Here is a 16,634-nt window from a genome sequence, read left to right as displayed (position 1 = left end):
GGTAGCACTGGGGGGCACTGGGGGGCACTGGGAGGGCACTGGGGGCACTGGGGGGCACTGGGAGGGCACTGGGGGGCACTGGGAGGGCACTGGGGGCACTGGGGGGCACTGGGGGTAATTTGGGTTGTCCTGCAGGGATTTTGGGGGGGGTCCTGGGGAGTTTTGGGGGGGTCCTGGGGGGGTTTGAGAGGTTTTTGGGGTGCAGCAGTTTTGGGGTGTGACACTTTGGGGTGTGACACTTTGGGGTGTGACATTTTGGGGTGTGACACTTTGGGGTGCAGCCGTTTTGGGCTGTGACATTTTGGGGTGCAATGGTTTTGGGCTGTGACATTTTGGGGTGTGATATTTTGGGGTGTTACAATTTGGGGTGCAATGATTTTGGGGTGCAATGATTTTGGGGTGCAGCAGTTTTGGGGTGTGACATTTTGGGGTGCAATGATTTTGGGGTGCAGCAGTTTTGGGGTGTGACACTTTGGGGTGTGACACTTTGGGGTGCAGCCGTTTTGGGCTGTGACATTTTGGGGTGCAATGATTTTGGGCTGTGACATTTTGGGGTGTGATATTTTGGGGTGTTACAATTTGGGGTGCAATGATTTTGGGGTGCAATGATTTTGGGGTGCAGCAGTTTTGGGGTGTGACATTTTGGGCTGCAGTGATTTTGGGGTGCAATGATTTTGGGGTGGAGCAGTTTTGGGGTGCAGCAATTTTGGGTTGTGACATTTTGGGGTGCAGCTGTTTTGGGGTGCAGCAGTTTTGGGGTGCAATGATTTTAGGGTGTGACATTTTGGGGTGTGACATTTTGGGGTGTTACATTTTGGGGTGCAGCCGTTTGGGGATGTGATGGTTTTGGGGTGCGATGATTTTGGGGTGCAATAATTTTGGGGTGCAATGATTTTGGGGTGCAGCAGTTTTGGGGTGCAATGATTTTGGGGTGTGACATTTTGGGGTGCAGCAGTTTTGGGGTGCAATGATTTTGGGGTGTGACTTTTTGGGGTTCCCAGTGCGGGGTGCAGAACTTCAAGCGCCGTGAGAAATGCTTCAAGTGTGGCGTCCCCAAAGCCGGTGAGTGCCCCCAAAATCCTGGGATTTTACCCCAAAAACTTTGGTGTACCCCCCCAAAAACACCTTAACCTGCCCCAAAGCCCCCCCAAAAGTATCGGGGTGCCCTCCAACATGCAGGGCACCCCCTGGATTTGGGGATGTACCCCTGGATTTTGGGGTTCCATCCCTGATTTTGGGGTTTTTTGGTTTTTTTTGGGGGGTCCCATCCCTGATTTTGGGGTTTTTTTGGGGTTCAATTTCTAATTTTAGGGTTTTTTGTGGGTTCAGTCCCTGATTTTGGTATTTTTTTGGGGTTCCATTCCTAATTTTAGGCATTTTTGTGGCTTCAATCCCTGATTTTGGTATTTTATTGGGGCTCAATTTCTAATTTTAGGGATTTTTGTGGATTCAATCCCTGATTTTTGCTTTTTTTTTGGGATTCAATTTCTAATTTTAGGCATTTTTGTGGGTTCAATCCCTGACTTTGGGTATTTTTTTGGGGTTCCATTCCTAATTTTAGGCATTTTTGTGGATTCAATCCCTGACTTTGGGTATTTTTTTGGGGTTCCATTCCTAATTTTAGGCATTTTTGTGTGTTCAATCCCTGACTTTGGGTATTTTTTTGGGGTTCCATTCCTAATTTTAGGCATTTTTGTGTGTTCAATCCCTGACTTTGGGTATTTTTTTGGGGGTGCAGAGGCCGAGCAGAGGGGTCCGGGGGGTCCCCGGCCGGAGCTGGTCCCGGGTGGGGGAGGGGGGCTCCTGCCCCTCCCCCAACCCTATGGCCCCACCCTCGGGGGTCCCCCCGGGGGGTCCCAGGGGGGCGCCGAGCCCGGAGCTGACAACGCCAACGACAGTGAGTGCCGGATTTGGGGATTTTTGGGGAGAATTTTGGGGTTTTGCAGATTTTTTTGGGGTGGATTTGAGGATTTTTGGGATTTTTTTTTTGTTTTTTAGGAGATTTTGGGGGGCGTTTTGGGGGTTTTGGGGGGGTTTGGGGGATCCGGGGTCTTTGTTGGGGGGGGGAGCAGAGGGGGTTTGAAGGGGATTTTGTGGGAGGACTGAAGGGGTTCAGGTGTCCCCAGGTGTTTCTTCAGGTGTGCCCAGGTGCCCCCAGGTGTGCCCCCAGATATTCCCAGGTATCCCTAGGTGCCCCCAGGTGTGCCCAGGTGCCACCAGGTGTGCCCCTAGGTGCCCCCAGGTGTGCCCTCAGCACTTTCCAGGTATCCCTAGGTGCCCCCAGGTGTGCCCAGGTGCCCCCAGGTGTGCCCCCAGCTATCCCTAGGCACCACCAGGTGTGCCCAGGTGCCCCCAGGTGTGCCCTCAGCTCTTTCCAGGTGTCCCTAGGTGCCCCCAGGTGTGCCCAGGTGCCCCCAGGTGTGCCCCCAGGTATCCCTAGGCACCCCCAGGTGTGCCCAGGTGCCACCAGGTGTGCCCTCAGCTCTTTTCAGGTATCCCTAGGTGTCCCCAGGTGAGCCCCCAGATATTCCCAGGTATCTGTAGGTGCCCCCAGGTGTGCCCCCAGGTATTCCCAGATGCCCCCAGATGTGCCCCCAGGTATCCCTAGGTGCCCCCAGGTGTGCCCTCAGCTCTTTCCAGGTATCCCTAGGCGCCCCCAGGTGTGCCCTCAGCTCTTTCCAGGTGTCCCTAGGTGCCCCCAGGTGTGCCCAGGTGCCCCCAGGTGTGCCCAGGTACCCTCAGGTGTGCCCCCAGCTATCCCTAGGTACCACCAGGTGTGCCCAGGTGCCCCCAGGTGTGCCCCCAGGTGTGCCCAGGTGCCCCCAGGTGTGCCCCCAGGTATCCCTAGATACCCCCAGGTGTGCCCAGGTGCCCCCAGGTGTGCCCAGGTGCCCGTGCTGTCCCCCCAGCCATCATCCTGCGGAACCTGCACCCCCAGAGCAGCCTGGAGTCCATCCTGGCCGCGCTCGCCCCCTTCGCCGCGCTCTCGGCCGCCAACGTGCGCGTGATCAAAGATCGGCAGACGCAGCTGAACCGCGGCTTCGCCTTCGTGCAGCTCAGCACCATCGTGGTACCGGGGGCACTGGGAGGGGCTGGGAACGACTGGGATTTACTGGGAGGGGCTGGGGGGGCACTGGGAGGGACTGGGATTTACTGGGGGGGCACTGGGAGGGGCTGGGGGGGCACCGGGAGGGACTGGGAGTTACTGGGGGGGCACTGGGAGGGACTTGGATCTACTGGGGGGGCACTGGGAGGGGCTGGGATTTACTGGGGGGAACTGGGATTTACTGGGGGGGCACTGGGGGGAACTGGGATTTACTGGGGGGGCACTGGGAGGGACTGGGATTTACTGGGGGGGCACTGGGAGGGACTGGGGGGCACTGGGGTCACTGGGAGGTACTGGGGGGCACTGGGAGGGACTGGGAATTACTGGGATTTACTGGGAGGGGCTGGGGGGGCACTGGGAGGGACTTGGGAGTGCCAGTCACCATCGTGGTGCAGGACTGGGAGGGACTGGGATTTACTGGGATGGACTGGGAGGGACTGGGATGGACTGGGAGGGACTGGGATGGACTGGGGTGGACTGGGAGGGACTGGGAGCACCTGGAGCACCTGGAGCACCTGGAGCCCCGTGCCCACGCCCCGCCCGTGCCCCCCGCAGGAGGCGGCGCAGCTGCTGCAGATGCTGCAGGCCCTGCACCCCCCCCTGCACATCGACGGCAAGAGCATCAACGTGGAGTTCGCCAAGGGCTCCAAGAGGTGAGGGGGCGTGGCGCCGCACCTGGGCGTGGCCCCTCACCTGAGCGTGGCACCACAACTGGGTATGGGCACTGCACCCGGGCGTGGCGCCGCACCTGGGCGTGGCACCGCACCTGGGCGTGGCGCCGCACCTGGGTATGGGCACCGCACCTGGGTATGGGCACCGCACCTGGGCGTGGCGCCACACCTGGGCGTGGCGCCGCACCTGGGCGTGGCGCCGCACCTGGGCGTGGCACTGCATCTGGGTATGGGCACTACACCTGGGCGTGGCGCCGCACCTGGGTATGGGCACCGCACCTGGGCGTGGCGCCGCACCTGGGCGTGGCGCCGCACCTGGGCGTGGCACTGCACCTGGGCGTGGCGCCGCACCTGGGCGTGGCACTGCATCTGGGTATGGGCACTACACCTGGGCGTGGCGCTGCACCTGGGTATGGGCACCGCACCTGGGCGTGGCGCCGCACCTGGGCGTGGCGCCGCACCTGGGCGTGGCACTGCACCTGGGCGTGGCGCCGCACCTGGGCGTGGCACTGCATCTGGGTATGGGCACTACACCTGGGCGTGGCGCCGCACCTGGGTATGGGCACCGCACCTGGGCGTGGCGCCGCACCTGGGCGTGGCGCCGCACCTGGGCGTGGCACTGCACCTGGGCGTGGCACCGCACCTGGGTGTGGCACTACACCTGGGTATGGGCACCGCACCTGGGTGTGGCGCCTCACCTGAGCGTGGCACCACAACTGGGTATGGGCACTGCACCTGGGCGTGGCGCCGCACCCGGGCGTGGCACCGCACCTGGGCGTGGGCCCCGCCCCCATCCTGGTGTGTTCGTACACCTGGCAGAGATCCCAGCCCTTGGCCCCACCCCTGACCTGACACGGTCACTCACCTGGCATAAGCTCCGCCCCTTAGGCCCTGCCCTGGCACTGCACCTGGCACAGGCCCCGCCCAATTCCTTAAGCCCCGCCCCACAACGCGACACACCCAACACAGGCCACGCCCCCATCACAAAACCCTGCCCCCTTATCAACCGAGCCCCACCCCCACTGCCCTTTGGCCCCGCCCACCCAGCCCCTCCAATTGATCAGGCCACGCCCCTGAAATGAGGCTCCACCCCCAGGGACGTGCAGGGGGCGGGGCCTGGGGAGGGGCCCCCCCGCGCCAGCGCCGCCTCCGTCGCCTCCACGGCCATCGCTGCGGCCCAGTGGGCACTGTCACAGGTGAGGGCACACCTGGGCAGGTGAGGGCACACCTGGGCAGTGAGGGCACACCTGGGCACTGTCACAGGTGAGGGCACACCTGGGCAGGTGAGGGCACACCTGGGCAGTGAGGGCACACCTGGGCACTGTCACAGGTGAGGGCACACCTGGGCACTGTCACAGGTGAGGGCACACCTGGGCAGGTGAGGGCACACCTGGGCAGTGAGGGCACACCTGGGCAGTGAGGGCACACCTGGGCACTGTCACAGGTGAGGGCACACCTGGGCAGGTCAGGGCACACCTGGGCAGGTCAGGGCACGCCTGGGCAGTGAGGGCACACCTGGGCACTGTCACAGGTGAGGGCACACCTGGGCAGGTCAGGGCACACCTGGGCAGGTCAGGGCACACCTGGGCAGTGAGGGCACACCTGGGCACTGTCACAGGTGAGGGCACACCTGGGCAGGTCAGGGCACACCTGGGCAGGTCAGGGCACGCCTGGGCAGTGAGGGCACACCTGGGCACTGTCACAGGTGAGGGCACACCTGGGCAGGTCAGGGCACACCTGGGCACTGTCACAGGTGAGGGCACACCTGGGCAGGTGAGGGCACACCTGGGCACTGTCACAGGTGAGGGCACACCTGGGCAGTGAGGGCACGCCTGGGCACTGTCACAGGTGAGGGCACACCTGGGCACTGTCACAGGTGAGGGCACACCTGGGCAGGTGAGGGCACACCTGGGCAGTGAGGGCACACCTGGGCACTGTCACAGGTGAGGGCACACCTGGGCACTGTCACAGGTGAGGGCACACCTGGGCAGGTGAGGGCACACCTGGGCAGTGAGGGCACACCTGGGCACTGTCACAGGTGAGGGCACACCTGGGCAGGTGAGGGCACGCCTGGGCACTGTCACAGGTGAGGGCACACCTGGGCAGGTCAGGGCACGCCTGGGCACTGTCACAGGTGAGGGCACACCTGAGGACAGGAGGGGCACACCTGGGCAGGTGAGGGCACACCTGGGCACTGTCACAGGTGAGGGCACACCTGAGGACAGGAGGGGCACACCTGGGCAGGTGAGGGCACACCTGGGCACTGTCACAGGTGAGGGCACACCTGAGGATGTGAGGGGCACACCTGGGCAGGTGAGGGCACACCTTGACAGGTGGGCACTCTCACAGGTGAGGGCACACCCGGGTGTGTCAAGGCACAGCTGGGCAGGTGAGGGCACGCCTGGGCACTGTCACAGGTGAGGGCACACCCGGGTGTGTCAAGGCACACCTGGGCAGGTCCGGGCACACCTGGGCAGGTGGGCACTGTCACAGGTGAGGGCACACCTGGGCAGGTGAGGGCACACCTGGGCACTATCACAGGTGAGGGCACACCCGGGTGTGTCAAGGCACACCTGGGCAGGTGGGCACTATCACAGGTCAGGGCACACCTGGGCAGGTGGGCAGGGCTTGGGGTGGGGGCGGGGCACTGCCCAGGTGGGCGCGGCTGTGGGGTGTGGCCAATGAGTGGGAGGGGCCTGTGGATATGAGGGCGGGGCTTTAATGGTGGGGGCGGGGCTCTGCTGAGTGTGCAGAGCTTGGTGACCAATCCGGTGTGATTTAAACCTGAGGGGCGGGGCCTGGTGGGAAGGGGGTGTGGCTTTCACTCCGTGGGCGTGGTTTCGCCTGGAGGGGGCGTGGCCTGAGGTCTCTCCTCCCCCAGTCGTCCTAAGAAGTTCGTTAAGGTTCGTTGGTTTTCGTTAAAGTTGAAAAGCGTTTAAAGTAGCATTTTATGCTTGAGGTGGATGTTTATTGTAGTTTGTCTACGTAATAATCTCCTAAATTATAAATTTTATGTTGTTTTATTAAATAATCACGGAGCAATTAACTTTTTTTTCTACCAGGTATTTTAATTGATTTAAACAAAAGCCAGCATTTAAATTATTTCGGTTTTTAACTTAACGACCGATATTGTGCGTCTTGCTGGCGGCCTTTGAAATTGCTTAAGTTGCTTTAGTTTAGATGAATTGTGGAAAAAACGTAGTTTTTAATGCATATGTATATATCTAAATATAAATACTGATATTTTTCTATAATATATAATTTTTTAATTGCACTAGGAGACCTAATATTTTATTCCGTTCCTGTATTTCTCAGCGTAAAACCTTTAAATGGTTTAAAATCTGAAATTCTCCCCTCCCCCCCAGGCAGCCCCCGGCGGGGACACGCCCTGGGCGGGGGGGGAGGAGCCCAGCGCTGACTTCAGCGGCTTCTACCAATCAGAGGAGCCCTTCCCCGCGCCTGGCCCCGCCCTCTACAGCCCCGCCTACCTGAAAGGCGCCTCGGCCCCGCCCCCCGGCCCCGCCCTGTCTGGCTCCGCCCCTGCCAAGGCCGACGGCCCCGCCCCCGGTGAGTGATGGCGCCAAACCGGGTGTGGTCCCTGTCCCCAGGTGTGACCCCTCCCCCCCAGGTGTGACCCCTCCCCCCCAGGTGTGAACCCTCCCCCCCAGGTGTGACCCCTCCCCCCCAGGTGTGACCCCTCCCCCCCAGGTGTGACCCTCCCTTGCCCAGGTGTGAACCCTCCCCCCCAGGTGTGACCCCTCCCCCCCAGGTGTGACCCCTCCCCCCAGGTGTGACCCTCCCTTGCCCAGGTGTGGCCCCTCCCCCTCCCCAGCTGTTCCCAGGTGTGGCCCCACCCTTCCCAGGTGTCCCCAGGTGTGACCCCTCCCCCCCAGGTGTGACCCTCCCCTTCCCAGGTGTCCCCAGGTGTGACCCCTCCCTCCCAAGGTGTCCCCAGGTGTGATCTTGACCCCCCAGGTGTCCCCAGGTGGGTCCCTCCCCCCCCCAGGTGTGTCCCTCCCCCCCCAGGTGTGTCCCTCCCCCCCAGGTGTGTCCCTCCCCCCAGGTCTGTCCCTCCCCCCCCCAGGTGTGACCCCTCCCCCCCAGGTGTGACCCTCCCTCCCCAGGTGTGGCCCCTCCCCCCCAGGTATCCCCAGGTGTGGCCCCTCCCCCCCAGGTGTGGCCTCTCCCCACCCCAGGTGTGTCTCAGGTGTGTCCCTCCCCCCCAGGTCTGTCCCTCCCCCCAGGTCTGTCCCTCCCCCCCCAGGTGTGTCCCTCCCCCCCCAGGTGTGTCCCTCCCCCCAGGTCTGTCCCTCCCCCCCCAGGTGTGCCCCTCCCCCCCCCAGGTGTGTCCCCTCCCTCCCCAGGTGTGTCCCCCCCCCCCAGGTGTGTCCCTCCCCCTCCCAGGTCTGTCCCTCCCTCCCCAGGTGTGCCCCTCCCCTCCCCAGGTGTGTCCCTCCCCCCCAGGTCTGTCCCTCCCCCCCAGGTGTGTCCCTCCCCCCCAGGTGTGTCCCTCCCCCCAGGTCTGTCCCTCCCCCCCAGGTCTGTCCCTCCCCCCCCCCCCAGGTGTGGCCCCTCCCCCAGGTGTGGCCCCTCCCCCCCGGTGCCCCTCCCCAGTGACGTCACCTCCCGAGCGCCCCCTGCAGGTCCCGAGGAGCCGGCGCAGGACCCCGCGGGGGGAGGGGCAGGGGCAGGAGGGGGGGGGCCCTTCCCCCCCGCGCCCCCCCCGGCGCCACCCCCTACCCCTCCCCCACCGCCGAGACCCCCGCGGCGACACCCCCGGGACCCCCCGGCCAGGTGGGACCCCAAAAATGGGGGGGGGGGGGGAGGGGAAGAGAGGGGGGGGAACCCCAAAAATTGGGGGGGGGGGGGAGGGGAAGAAAAAAGATCCAAAATTGGGGGAGGGGTCCTAAAACTTGGGAGGGGCCCAAAAAATCGAGGGGGACCCCTAAAATTGGGGTGGGAGGAGCTTTAAAAGTGAGGGGGGGGGACCCCAAAATTTTTTTTGGGGGGGGGGAAAAAAGATCCAAAATTGGGGGAGGGGTCCTAAAACTTGGGAGGAGCCTAAAAAACCGAGGGGAGGGGTCGTGAAATTGAGGGGGCGACCCCTAAAATTGGGGTGGGAGGAGCTTTAAAAGTGAGGGGGGGGGACCCCAAAATTTTTGGGGGGCTGGGGGGGGAAGAAAAAAGATCCGAAATTGGGGGAGGGGTCCTAAAAACTCAGGGGATGACCTCAAAAAATTGAGGGAGGGGGATGGTAAAATTGAATGGGGGGGGGGACCCCAAAAATTGGGGGTGGGCAACTGGGGGGGTCCTAGGGGATGGGAGAGACCCCAAAATTTTGGGAAATGGTGGGGGAGGGGCTTAAAATGAGAAGGGCGACCCCCATAAAAGAGGGGGGGGGTTTTTTGGGGGGGGGTTTGGGATGTTCTGGGGGGTTTTGGGGCTGGGGGTTAATTTTGGGGTGCTCCCCTCCCCCCAGACCTACTCAGGGCCCCTCAAGGCCGAGACCCCAAATTCGGCGCCCGCGGGGCCCCCCCCGGCCGCCCCCCCCAGCGGGGACGGCTACGGGCAGTACCGTGAGTGGGGAGGGGGCTGGGGGTTTTGGGGGGTCCCGGGGGATTTTGGGGGATTTGGGGCACTCTGGGGGGGGATTTTGGAGGATTTGAGGGGATTTTGGGGGTCCTGGGGGGATTTTGGGGGGCCCTGGGGGGTTTGGGGGAATTTTGGGGGTCCTGGGGGGGTTTGGGGGGTCCTGGGGGGGGTTTTGGGGGGATTTGGGGCACTCTGGGGGGGGATTTTGGAGGATTTGAGGGGATTTTGGGGGGTCCTGGGGGATTGGGGGGGTTTTGGGGGTCCTGGGGGGGGGATTTGGGGCACTCTGGGGGGATTTTGGAGGATTTGGGGAGATTTTGGGGGGTCCTGGAGGGATTTTGGGGGGTCCTGGGGGGATTTTGAGGGATTTTGGGCATTCTAGGGGGAGTTTTGGGGGGTCCTGTGGGATTTTGGGGGGCCCTGGGGGTTTTGGGGGGATTTGGGGAGGTTTTTGGGGGGGATTTTGGGGGGATTTTGGGGGGGATTTTGGGGGGCCCTGGGGGTTTGGGAGGATTTGGGGAGGATTTTGGGGGGGATTTTTTGGGGGGATTTTGGGGGGATTTCTGAGGGGTCTTGTTTGGTTTTGGGGGGGTTGGGGAGTGAAAATTTTGGGGGTTCCCGAGGGAAATTTTAGGGAATCCTGAGGGAATTCTGGAACCTTCGGGGTGGGGGGGTCCGAAGGGGATTTATTTTGGGGGGATTTTGGGGGTCCTGGTAGAATTTTGGAGGGTTTTGGGTGGGGAAGGATTTGGGGGGTCCCGGAGAACATTTTTGGGGGGTGGGTTGGGGGAATTTTGGGGGGATTTTAGAGCATCTCGGGATATTCGGGGGGGGGGGGTTCCAAACAGAATTTTGGGGCGAATTTCGAAGGAATTTTGGGGGGAATTTCGCCATTTCCCGTGCGCGTCCCAACCCTTTTCCGAACCCCGAATCCCCCACCCCCCCTGACCCTTACGACGTTTTCGGGGCGTCCTGGAATTCCCCGGGATTGGGGAATGCTGGAAGAGACCCCCAAAAATTTTTGGGGGACCCCCAAAAATTTCATTTCCGTCCCCCCCCCTCCCCAAAAAAAAGCCGTGCCTGACGTCTCCACCTACCAGTACGACGAGACCTCGGGGTACTACTACGACCCCCTCACGGGGCTCTACTACGACCCCCACTCCCAGGTTTGGGGTTTTGGGGTGCAAGGGGTGGGAAGGGGGAAGAATTTGGGGTGCCCCCCAAAAAAATTGGGGTGAAAAAACCACGTTTGGTTCAAAAAAAAGGGAATTTTGGGCGAAAGAACGGAGATTTTCAGAGCCGAAACTGCGGTTTTTGGGGGGGCAAAGCTGCGGATTTAGGGTGGGGTTTGGGGTACCCCAAAATGTCGGAGGGGAATTTGGGGTGATTAAAAAATGGAGGTTTGGGTGAAAAAATTGGAATTTTGGGGGAAAAAAACGGAATTTTTGAGCTTAAAAACGCCGGTTTTAGGGTGGGAGGTTTTGGGGGTAAAAGCACGGGTTTGGGGTTTTTTTTGGGGGGGGCAGCGGGAGGTTTTGGGGTACAAAAGGGGATTTTGGGGTACACGAGAGGATTTCAACATTTCCAGTCCGGTTTTGGAGGTACAAAGGGAAAATTTTGGGGTTCCAGAGGTGATTTTTGGGGTAGAAAATGGAGATTTTGGGGGTTTTGAGAGGGAATTTTGGGGTACAAAGAGGTGATTTTGGGGGGTGATTTTTGGGGTTCCAGGGGTTGATTTTTGGGGGTTCCAGAGGTGATTTTTGGGGTAGAAAAGGGAAATTTTGGGAGTTTTGAGGGGAATTTTGGGGTACAAAGAGGTGATTTTTGGGGGTTTAAGGGGCGATTTTTGAGGTAGAAAATGGAGATTTTGGGGGTTCAGAGAGGGGATTTTTGAGGTAGAAAAGGGAGATTTTTGGGGTAGAAAAGGGAGATTTTTGGGGTTCCGAGGGCAATTTTTAGGGGTTTCAAGGGGCGATTTTTGGGGTAGAAAATGGAGTTTTTGGGGGTCCGAGGGGCGATTTTTGGGGGTTTCAAGGGGCAATTTTTGGGGTAGAAAAGGGAGATTTTGGGGGGTCCGAGGGTTGATTTTTGGGGGTCCGAGGGGCGATTTTTGAGAGTTTCAAGGGGCGATTTTTGAGGTAGAAAATGGAGATTTTGGGGGTTCAGAGGGGAGGATTTTTGGGGTAGAAAAGGGAGATTTTGGGGGTTTCAAGGGGTAAGTTTTGGGGTATAAAATGGAGATTTTGGGGTTTCAAGGGGCGATTTTTGGGGTCGAAAATGGGGATTTTGGGGTTCCAAGGAACGATTTTTGGGGGTTTCAAGGGGCGATTTTTGGGGTCGAAAATGGAGATTTGGGGTTCCGAGGGGGGATTTTTGGGGTTTCAAGGGGCGATTTTTGGGGTCGAAAATGGAGATTTTGGGGTTCCAAGGAACGATTTTTGGGGGTTTCAAGGGGCGATTTTTGGGGTCGAAAATGGAGATTTTGGGGTTCCAAGGAACGATTTTTGGGGGTTTCAAGGGGCGATTTTTGGGGTAGAAAATGGAGATTTTGGAGGGTCCAAGGGATAATTTTTGGGGTAGAAAGTGGAGATTTTGGGGTTCCGAGGGGGGGGTTTTGGGGTTTCAAGGGGCGATTTTTGAGGTAGAAAATGGAGATTTTGGGGGTTCAGAGGGGAGGATTTTTGGGGTAGAAAAGGGAGATTTTGGGGGTTTCAAGGGGCGATTTTTGGGGGTTTCAAGGGGGGATTTTTGTGGTAGAAAATGGAGATTTTGGGGAGTTCCGAAGGGTGATTTTTGGGGTAGAAAATGGAGATTTTAGGGGTCCGAGGGGCGATTTTTGGGGGTTTCAAGGGATAATTTTTGGGGTAGAAAAGGGAGATTTTGGGGGGTTCCGAGGGGCGATTTTTGGGGGTTTCAAGGGGCGATTTTTGGGAGTTTCAAGGGGCGATTTTTGGGGTCGAAAATGGAGATTTTGGGGTTCCGAGGGGCGATTTTTGGGGTAGAAAATGGAGATTTTGGGGTTCGGAGGGACGATTTTTTGGGAGTTTCAAGGGGCGATTTTTGGGGTCGAAAATGGAGATTTTGGGGGGTCCGAGGGGCGATTTTTGGGGGTCCGAGGGGCGATTTTTGGGAGTTTCAAGGGGCGATTTTTGGGGTCGAAAATGAAGATTTTGGGGTTCCGAGGGGTGATTTTTGAGGTAGAAAATGGAGATTTTGGAGGGTCCAAGGGACAATTTTTGTGGTAGAAAATGGAGATTTTGGGGTTCCGAGGGACGATTTTTGGGGGTTTCAAGGGGCGATTTTTGGGGTCGAAAATGGAGATTTTGGGGTTCCGAGGGGGGATTTTTGGGGGTTTCAAGGGGCGATTTTTGGGGTCGAAAATGGAGATTTTGGGGTTCCAAGGAACGATTTTTGGGGGTTTCAAGGGCGATTTTTGGGGTCGAAAATGGAGATTTTGGGGTTCCAAGGAACGATTTTTGGGGGTTTCAAGGGGCGATTTTTGGGGTCGAAAATGGAGATTTTGGAGGGTCCAAGGGACAATTTTTGGGGTTGAAAATGGAGATTTTGGGGTTCTGAGGGACGATTTTTGGGGGTTTCAAGGGGCGATTTTTGGGGTCGAAAATGGAGATTTTGGGGTTCCAAGGAACGATTTTTGGGGGTTTCAAGGGGCGATTTTTGGGGTCGAAAATGGAGATTTTGGGGTTCCAAGGGACGATTTTTGGGGGTTTCAAGGGGCGATTTTTGGGGGTTTCAAGGGGCGATTTTTGGGGTCGAAAATGGAGATTTTGGGGTTCCAAGGGACGATTTTTGGGGGTTTCAAGGGGCGATTTTTGGGGGTTTCAAGGGGCGATTTTTGGGGTCGAAATGGAGATTTTGGGGTTCCGAGGGGCGATTTTTGGGGCTTTCGAGGGGCGATTTTTTGCCCTTTCCAAGGGCCACTTTTGGGGGTCCCTTGGGGTGTTTTTTGGGGTGCTGAGCCCCCCAAACCCCCCCTCTCCCGCAGTACTACTACGACGCGGGGGCGGGGCAGTACCTGTACTGGGACGGCGACAGACGCACCTACGTGGCCGCGCCCCCCGCCGAGCCCCCCCCGGGACCCCCGGGCGCCCCCGGCACCCCAAAAGAGCCCAAGGACAAAAAGGAGAAACACAAAACCAAAACGGCCCAGCAGGTGAGGGCACGGGCACCCCGAAAACGGCAGGGAGCCCTAAAAAAAAAAATATGGGGAGGGGGGCTTGGGAAATCCTAAAAATGGAGGTGGGCTCGAAAATGGGGGGAGAAACTCGGAGGAATGGGGAGGGGTCTTGGGGTGTTCTGGGGGGGTCTTGGGGGGCTATGGGGGGGTCTTGGGGTGTTCTGGGGGGGTCTCTATGGGGGTCTTGGGGTGCTCTGGGGGGGTCTTGGGGTGTTTTGGGGGAGGTCTTGGGGTCTCTGTGGGGGTCTTGGGGTGCTCTGGGGGGTCTTGGGGTGCTCTGGGGGGTCTTGGGTGTTCTGGGGGGGGTCCTGTGTTCTGGGGGGGTCTTGGGGTGCTCTGGGGGGGTCTTGGGGTGCTCTGGGGGGGTCTTGGGGTGATCTGGGGGGATCTTGGGGGGTCTCTATGGGGGTCTTGGGGTGTTCTGTGGGGGTCTTGGGGGTCTCTGGGGGGGTCTCGAGGTGCTATGGGGGGGTCTCGAGGTGCTATGGGGGGGTCTCGGGGTGCTCTGGGGGGTCTTGGGGTGCTCTGGGGGGTCTTGGGGTGCCCCGGGGGGTCTTGGGGTGCTCTGGGGGTCTCTGGGTGCCCTTGGGGGTCTCTGGGTGCCCTCGGGGGTCTCTGGGTGCCCCTGGATGTTCCTGGGTGCCCTTGGGGGTCTCTGGCTGCCCCTGGGTGCCCTTGGGTGTCCCTGGGTGCCCTTGGGGGTCTCTGGGTGCCCTTGGGGGTCTCTGGGGGTCCCTGGGTGCTCTCGGGGGTCTCTGGGTGCTCTTGGGGGTCTCCGGGTGTCCCTGGATGTTCCTGGGTGCCCTCGGGGGTCTCTGGGTGCTCTTGGGGGTCTCTGGGGGTCCCTGGGCGCCCTCGGGGGTCTCTGGGTGCCCCTGGGCGCCCTCGGGGGTCTCTGGGTGCCCTTGGGGGTCTCTGGGTGCCCTCGGGGGTTCCTGGGTGCCCCTGGGTGCCCCCGGGGGGGTTCCCGGGGTTCCCCTGGGCGCCCCCCAGCCCGTGCCCGCCGTGCCCGCGCAGATTGCCAAGGACATGGAGCGCTGGGCGCGCAGCCTGAACAAGCAGCGCGAGAGCGGCCGCAGCGCGGGGCCCCCCCCGGCCCCCCGCGAGGACGAGCGCAGGGAGGCGGCGGCGGCCGACGCCGGCTACGCCATCCTGGAGAAAAAGGTGAATTTGGGGGGATTTGGGGAAGTTTTTGGGGATTTGGGGGGGTTTGGGTGGTCACAACTGACGCTGGCTACGCCATCCTGGAGAAAAAGGTGAACTTGGGGGGATTTGGGGGGGTTTTGGGGGGGTTTACGGGGGATTTGGGGGTGTTTGGGTGGTCACAACTGACGCTGGCTACGCCATCCTGGAGAAAAAGGTGAATGTGGGGGGATTTGGGGGGGTTTGGGTGGTCACAGCTGACGCCGGCTACGCCATCCTGGAGAAAAAGGTGAACTTGGGGGGATTTGGGGGGTTTACGGGGGATTTGGGGGGGTTTGGGTGGTCACAGCTGATGCTGGTTATGCCATTCTGGAGGAAAAGGTGAATTTGGGGGGATTTGGGGGGGGTTTGGGGGATTTGGGGGGGTTTGGGGGGTCGTGGCTGATGCTGGCTACGCCATCCTGGAGAAAAAGGTGAATTTGGGGGGATTTGGGGGGTTTGGGGGATTTGGGGGTGTCTGGGTGGTCACAGCCGACGCCGGCTACGCCATCCTGGAGAAAAAGGTGAATTTGGGGGGATTTGGGGGGGGTTTACGGGGGATTTGGGGGGGTTTGGGGGTCGTGGGTGACGCTGGCTACGCCATCCTGGAGAAAAAGGTGAATTTGGGGGGGGATTTGGGGGGGTTTTGGGGGTTTGGGGGGTTTGGGGGTCACAGCTGATGCTGGTTATGCCATTCTGGAGAAAAAGGTGAATTTGGGGGGATTTGGGGGGGTTTGGGGGGGTTTGGGTCGTCACAGCTGACGCTGGCTACGCCATCCTGGAGAAAAAGGTGAATTTGGGGAGGTTTTGGGGGATTTGGGGTGTTTGGGGGGTCGTGGCTGACGCCGGCTACGCCATCCTGGAGAAAAAGGTGAATTTGGGGGGATTTGGGGGGGTTTTGGGGGGGTTTACGGGGGATTTGGGGGTGTTTGGGTGGTCACAGCTGATGCTGGCTATGCCATTCTGGAGAAAAAGGTGAATTTGGGGGATTTGGGGGGGTTTACGGGGGATTTGGGGGGTTTGGGGGGTCGTGGCTGACGCTGGCTACGCCATCCTGGAGAAAAAGGTGAATTTGGGGGGATTTGGGGGGATTTGGGGGGGTTTATGGGAGATTTGGGGGGGTTTGGGTGGTCACAGCTGACGCTGGCTGTGCCATTCTGGAGAAAAAGGTGAACTTGGGGGGATTTGGGGGGGTTTGGGTGGTCACAGCCGACGCTGGCTACGCTATCCTGGCAGAAAAAGGTGAATTTGGGGGAATTTGGGGGGTGTTTAGGGGGGTTTCACGGGGGATTTGGGGGGGTTTTGGGGAATTTGGGGGGGTTTGGGGGGTCGTGGCTGACGCTGGCTGTGCCATTCTGGAGAAAAAGGTGAATTTGGGGGGATTTGGGGGGGTTTGGGGGGATTTGGGGGTGTTTGGGTGGTCACAGCCGACGCGGCTACGCCATCCTGGAGAAAAAGGTGAATTTGGGGGGAGTTTTGGGGGATTTTTAGGGGATTTGGGGGTTTTGGGTGGTCAGAGCTATTACATCTTGGAGAAAAAGGTGAATTTGGGGGATTTGGGGGAGTTTTGGGGGTTTGGGTGGGTGTTGAGAGGATTTGGGGAGGTTTTGGGGGTTCTGAGGGGGTTTGGGGGCAGCTGGGCGAGTCCTGGGGGATTTGGGGGAACGTAGGAGGGAAATGGGGGGGTCCTGGGGGGATTTTGGGGTCTAGAAGGGAAATGGGGGGGTCCTGGGGGGATTTTGGGGGGTCTAGGAGGGAAATGGGGGGGTCCTGGGGGATTTTGGGGTCTAGGAGGGAAATGGGGGGGGTCCTGGGGGGATTTTGGGGTCTAGAAGGAAATGGGGGGGGTCCTGGGGGGATTTTGGGGAGTCTAGGAGGGAAATGGGGG

General features: G+C 60.0%; 1 protein-coding gene across 1 annotated transcript in view; it reads left to right on the top strand.

The window, feature by feature from the left end:
• Nucleotides 1–14,752, top strand: part of LOC137466627 (RNA-binding protein 10-like) — a gene marked incomplete at its 3' end in the record, with an annotated part of 29,597 nt that extends 14,845 nt beyond the window's left edge. Inside the window, exons 8-18 of the mRNA XM_068178318.1 lie at nucleotides 1,002–1,062; nucleotides 1,739–1,897; nucleotides 2,910–3,070; nucleotides 3,662–3,759; nucleotides 4,874–4,973; nucleotides 7,143–7,344; nucleotides 8,421–8,571; nucleotides 9,257–9,348; nucleotides 10,444–10,535; nucleotides 13,373–13,540; nucleotides 14,582–14,752. Of these exons, the coding sequence (XP_068034419.1) occupies nucleotides 1,002–1,062; nucleotides 1,739–1,897; nucleotides 2,910–3,070; nucleotides 3,662–3,759; nucleotides 4,874–4,973; nucleotides 7,143–7,344; nucleotides 8,421–8,571; nucleotides 9,257–9,348; nucleotides 10,444–10,535; nucleotides 13,373–13,540; nucleotides 14,582–14,752 (1,455 nt within the window). The remainder of the gene's footprint in view (nucleotides 1–1,001; nucleotides 1,063–1,738; nucleotides 1,898–2,909; nucleotides 3,071–3,661; nucleotides 3,760–4,873; nucleotides 4,974–7,142; nucleotides 7,345–8,420; nucleotides 8,572–9,256; nucleotides 9,349–10,443; nucleotides 10,536–13,372; nucleotides 13,541–14,581) is intronic.
• Nucleotides 14,753–16,634: the final 1,882 nt, after the last annotated feature.

Source organism: Anomalospiza imberbis, unplaced genomic scaffold (assembly GCF_031753505.1).
Source record: "Anomalospiza imberbis isolate Cuckoo-Finch-1a 21T00152 unplaced genomic scaffold, ASM3175350v1 scaffold_338, whole genome shotgun sequence".
In the NCBI taxonomy this organism is placed as follows: Eukaryota; Metazoa; Chordata; class Aves; order Passeriformes; family Viduidae; genus Anomalospiza; species Anomalospiza imberbis.
The sequence above is the reverse complement of the archived record's forward strand: the minus strand, read 5'-3'. Positions and strand labels throughout refer to the sequence as shown.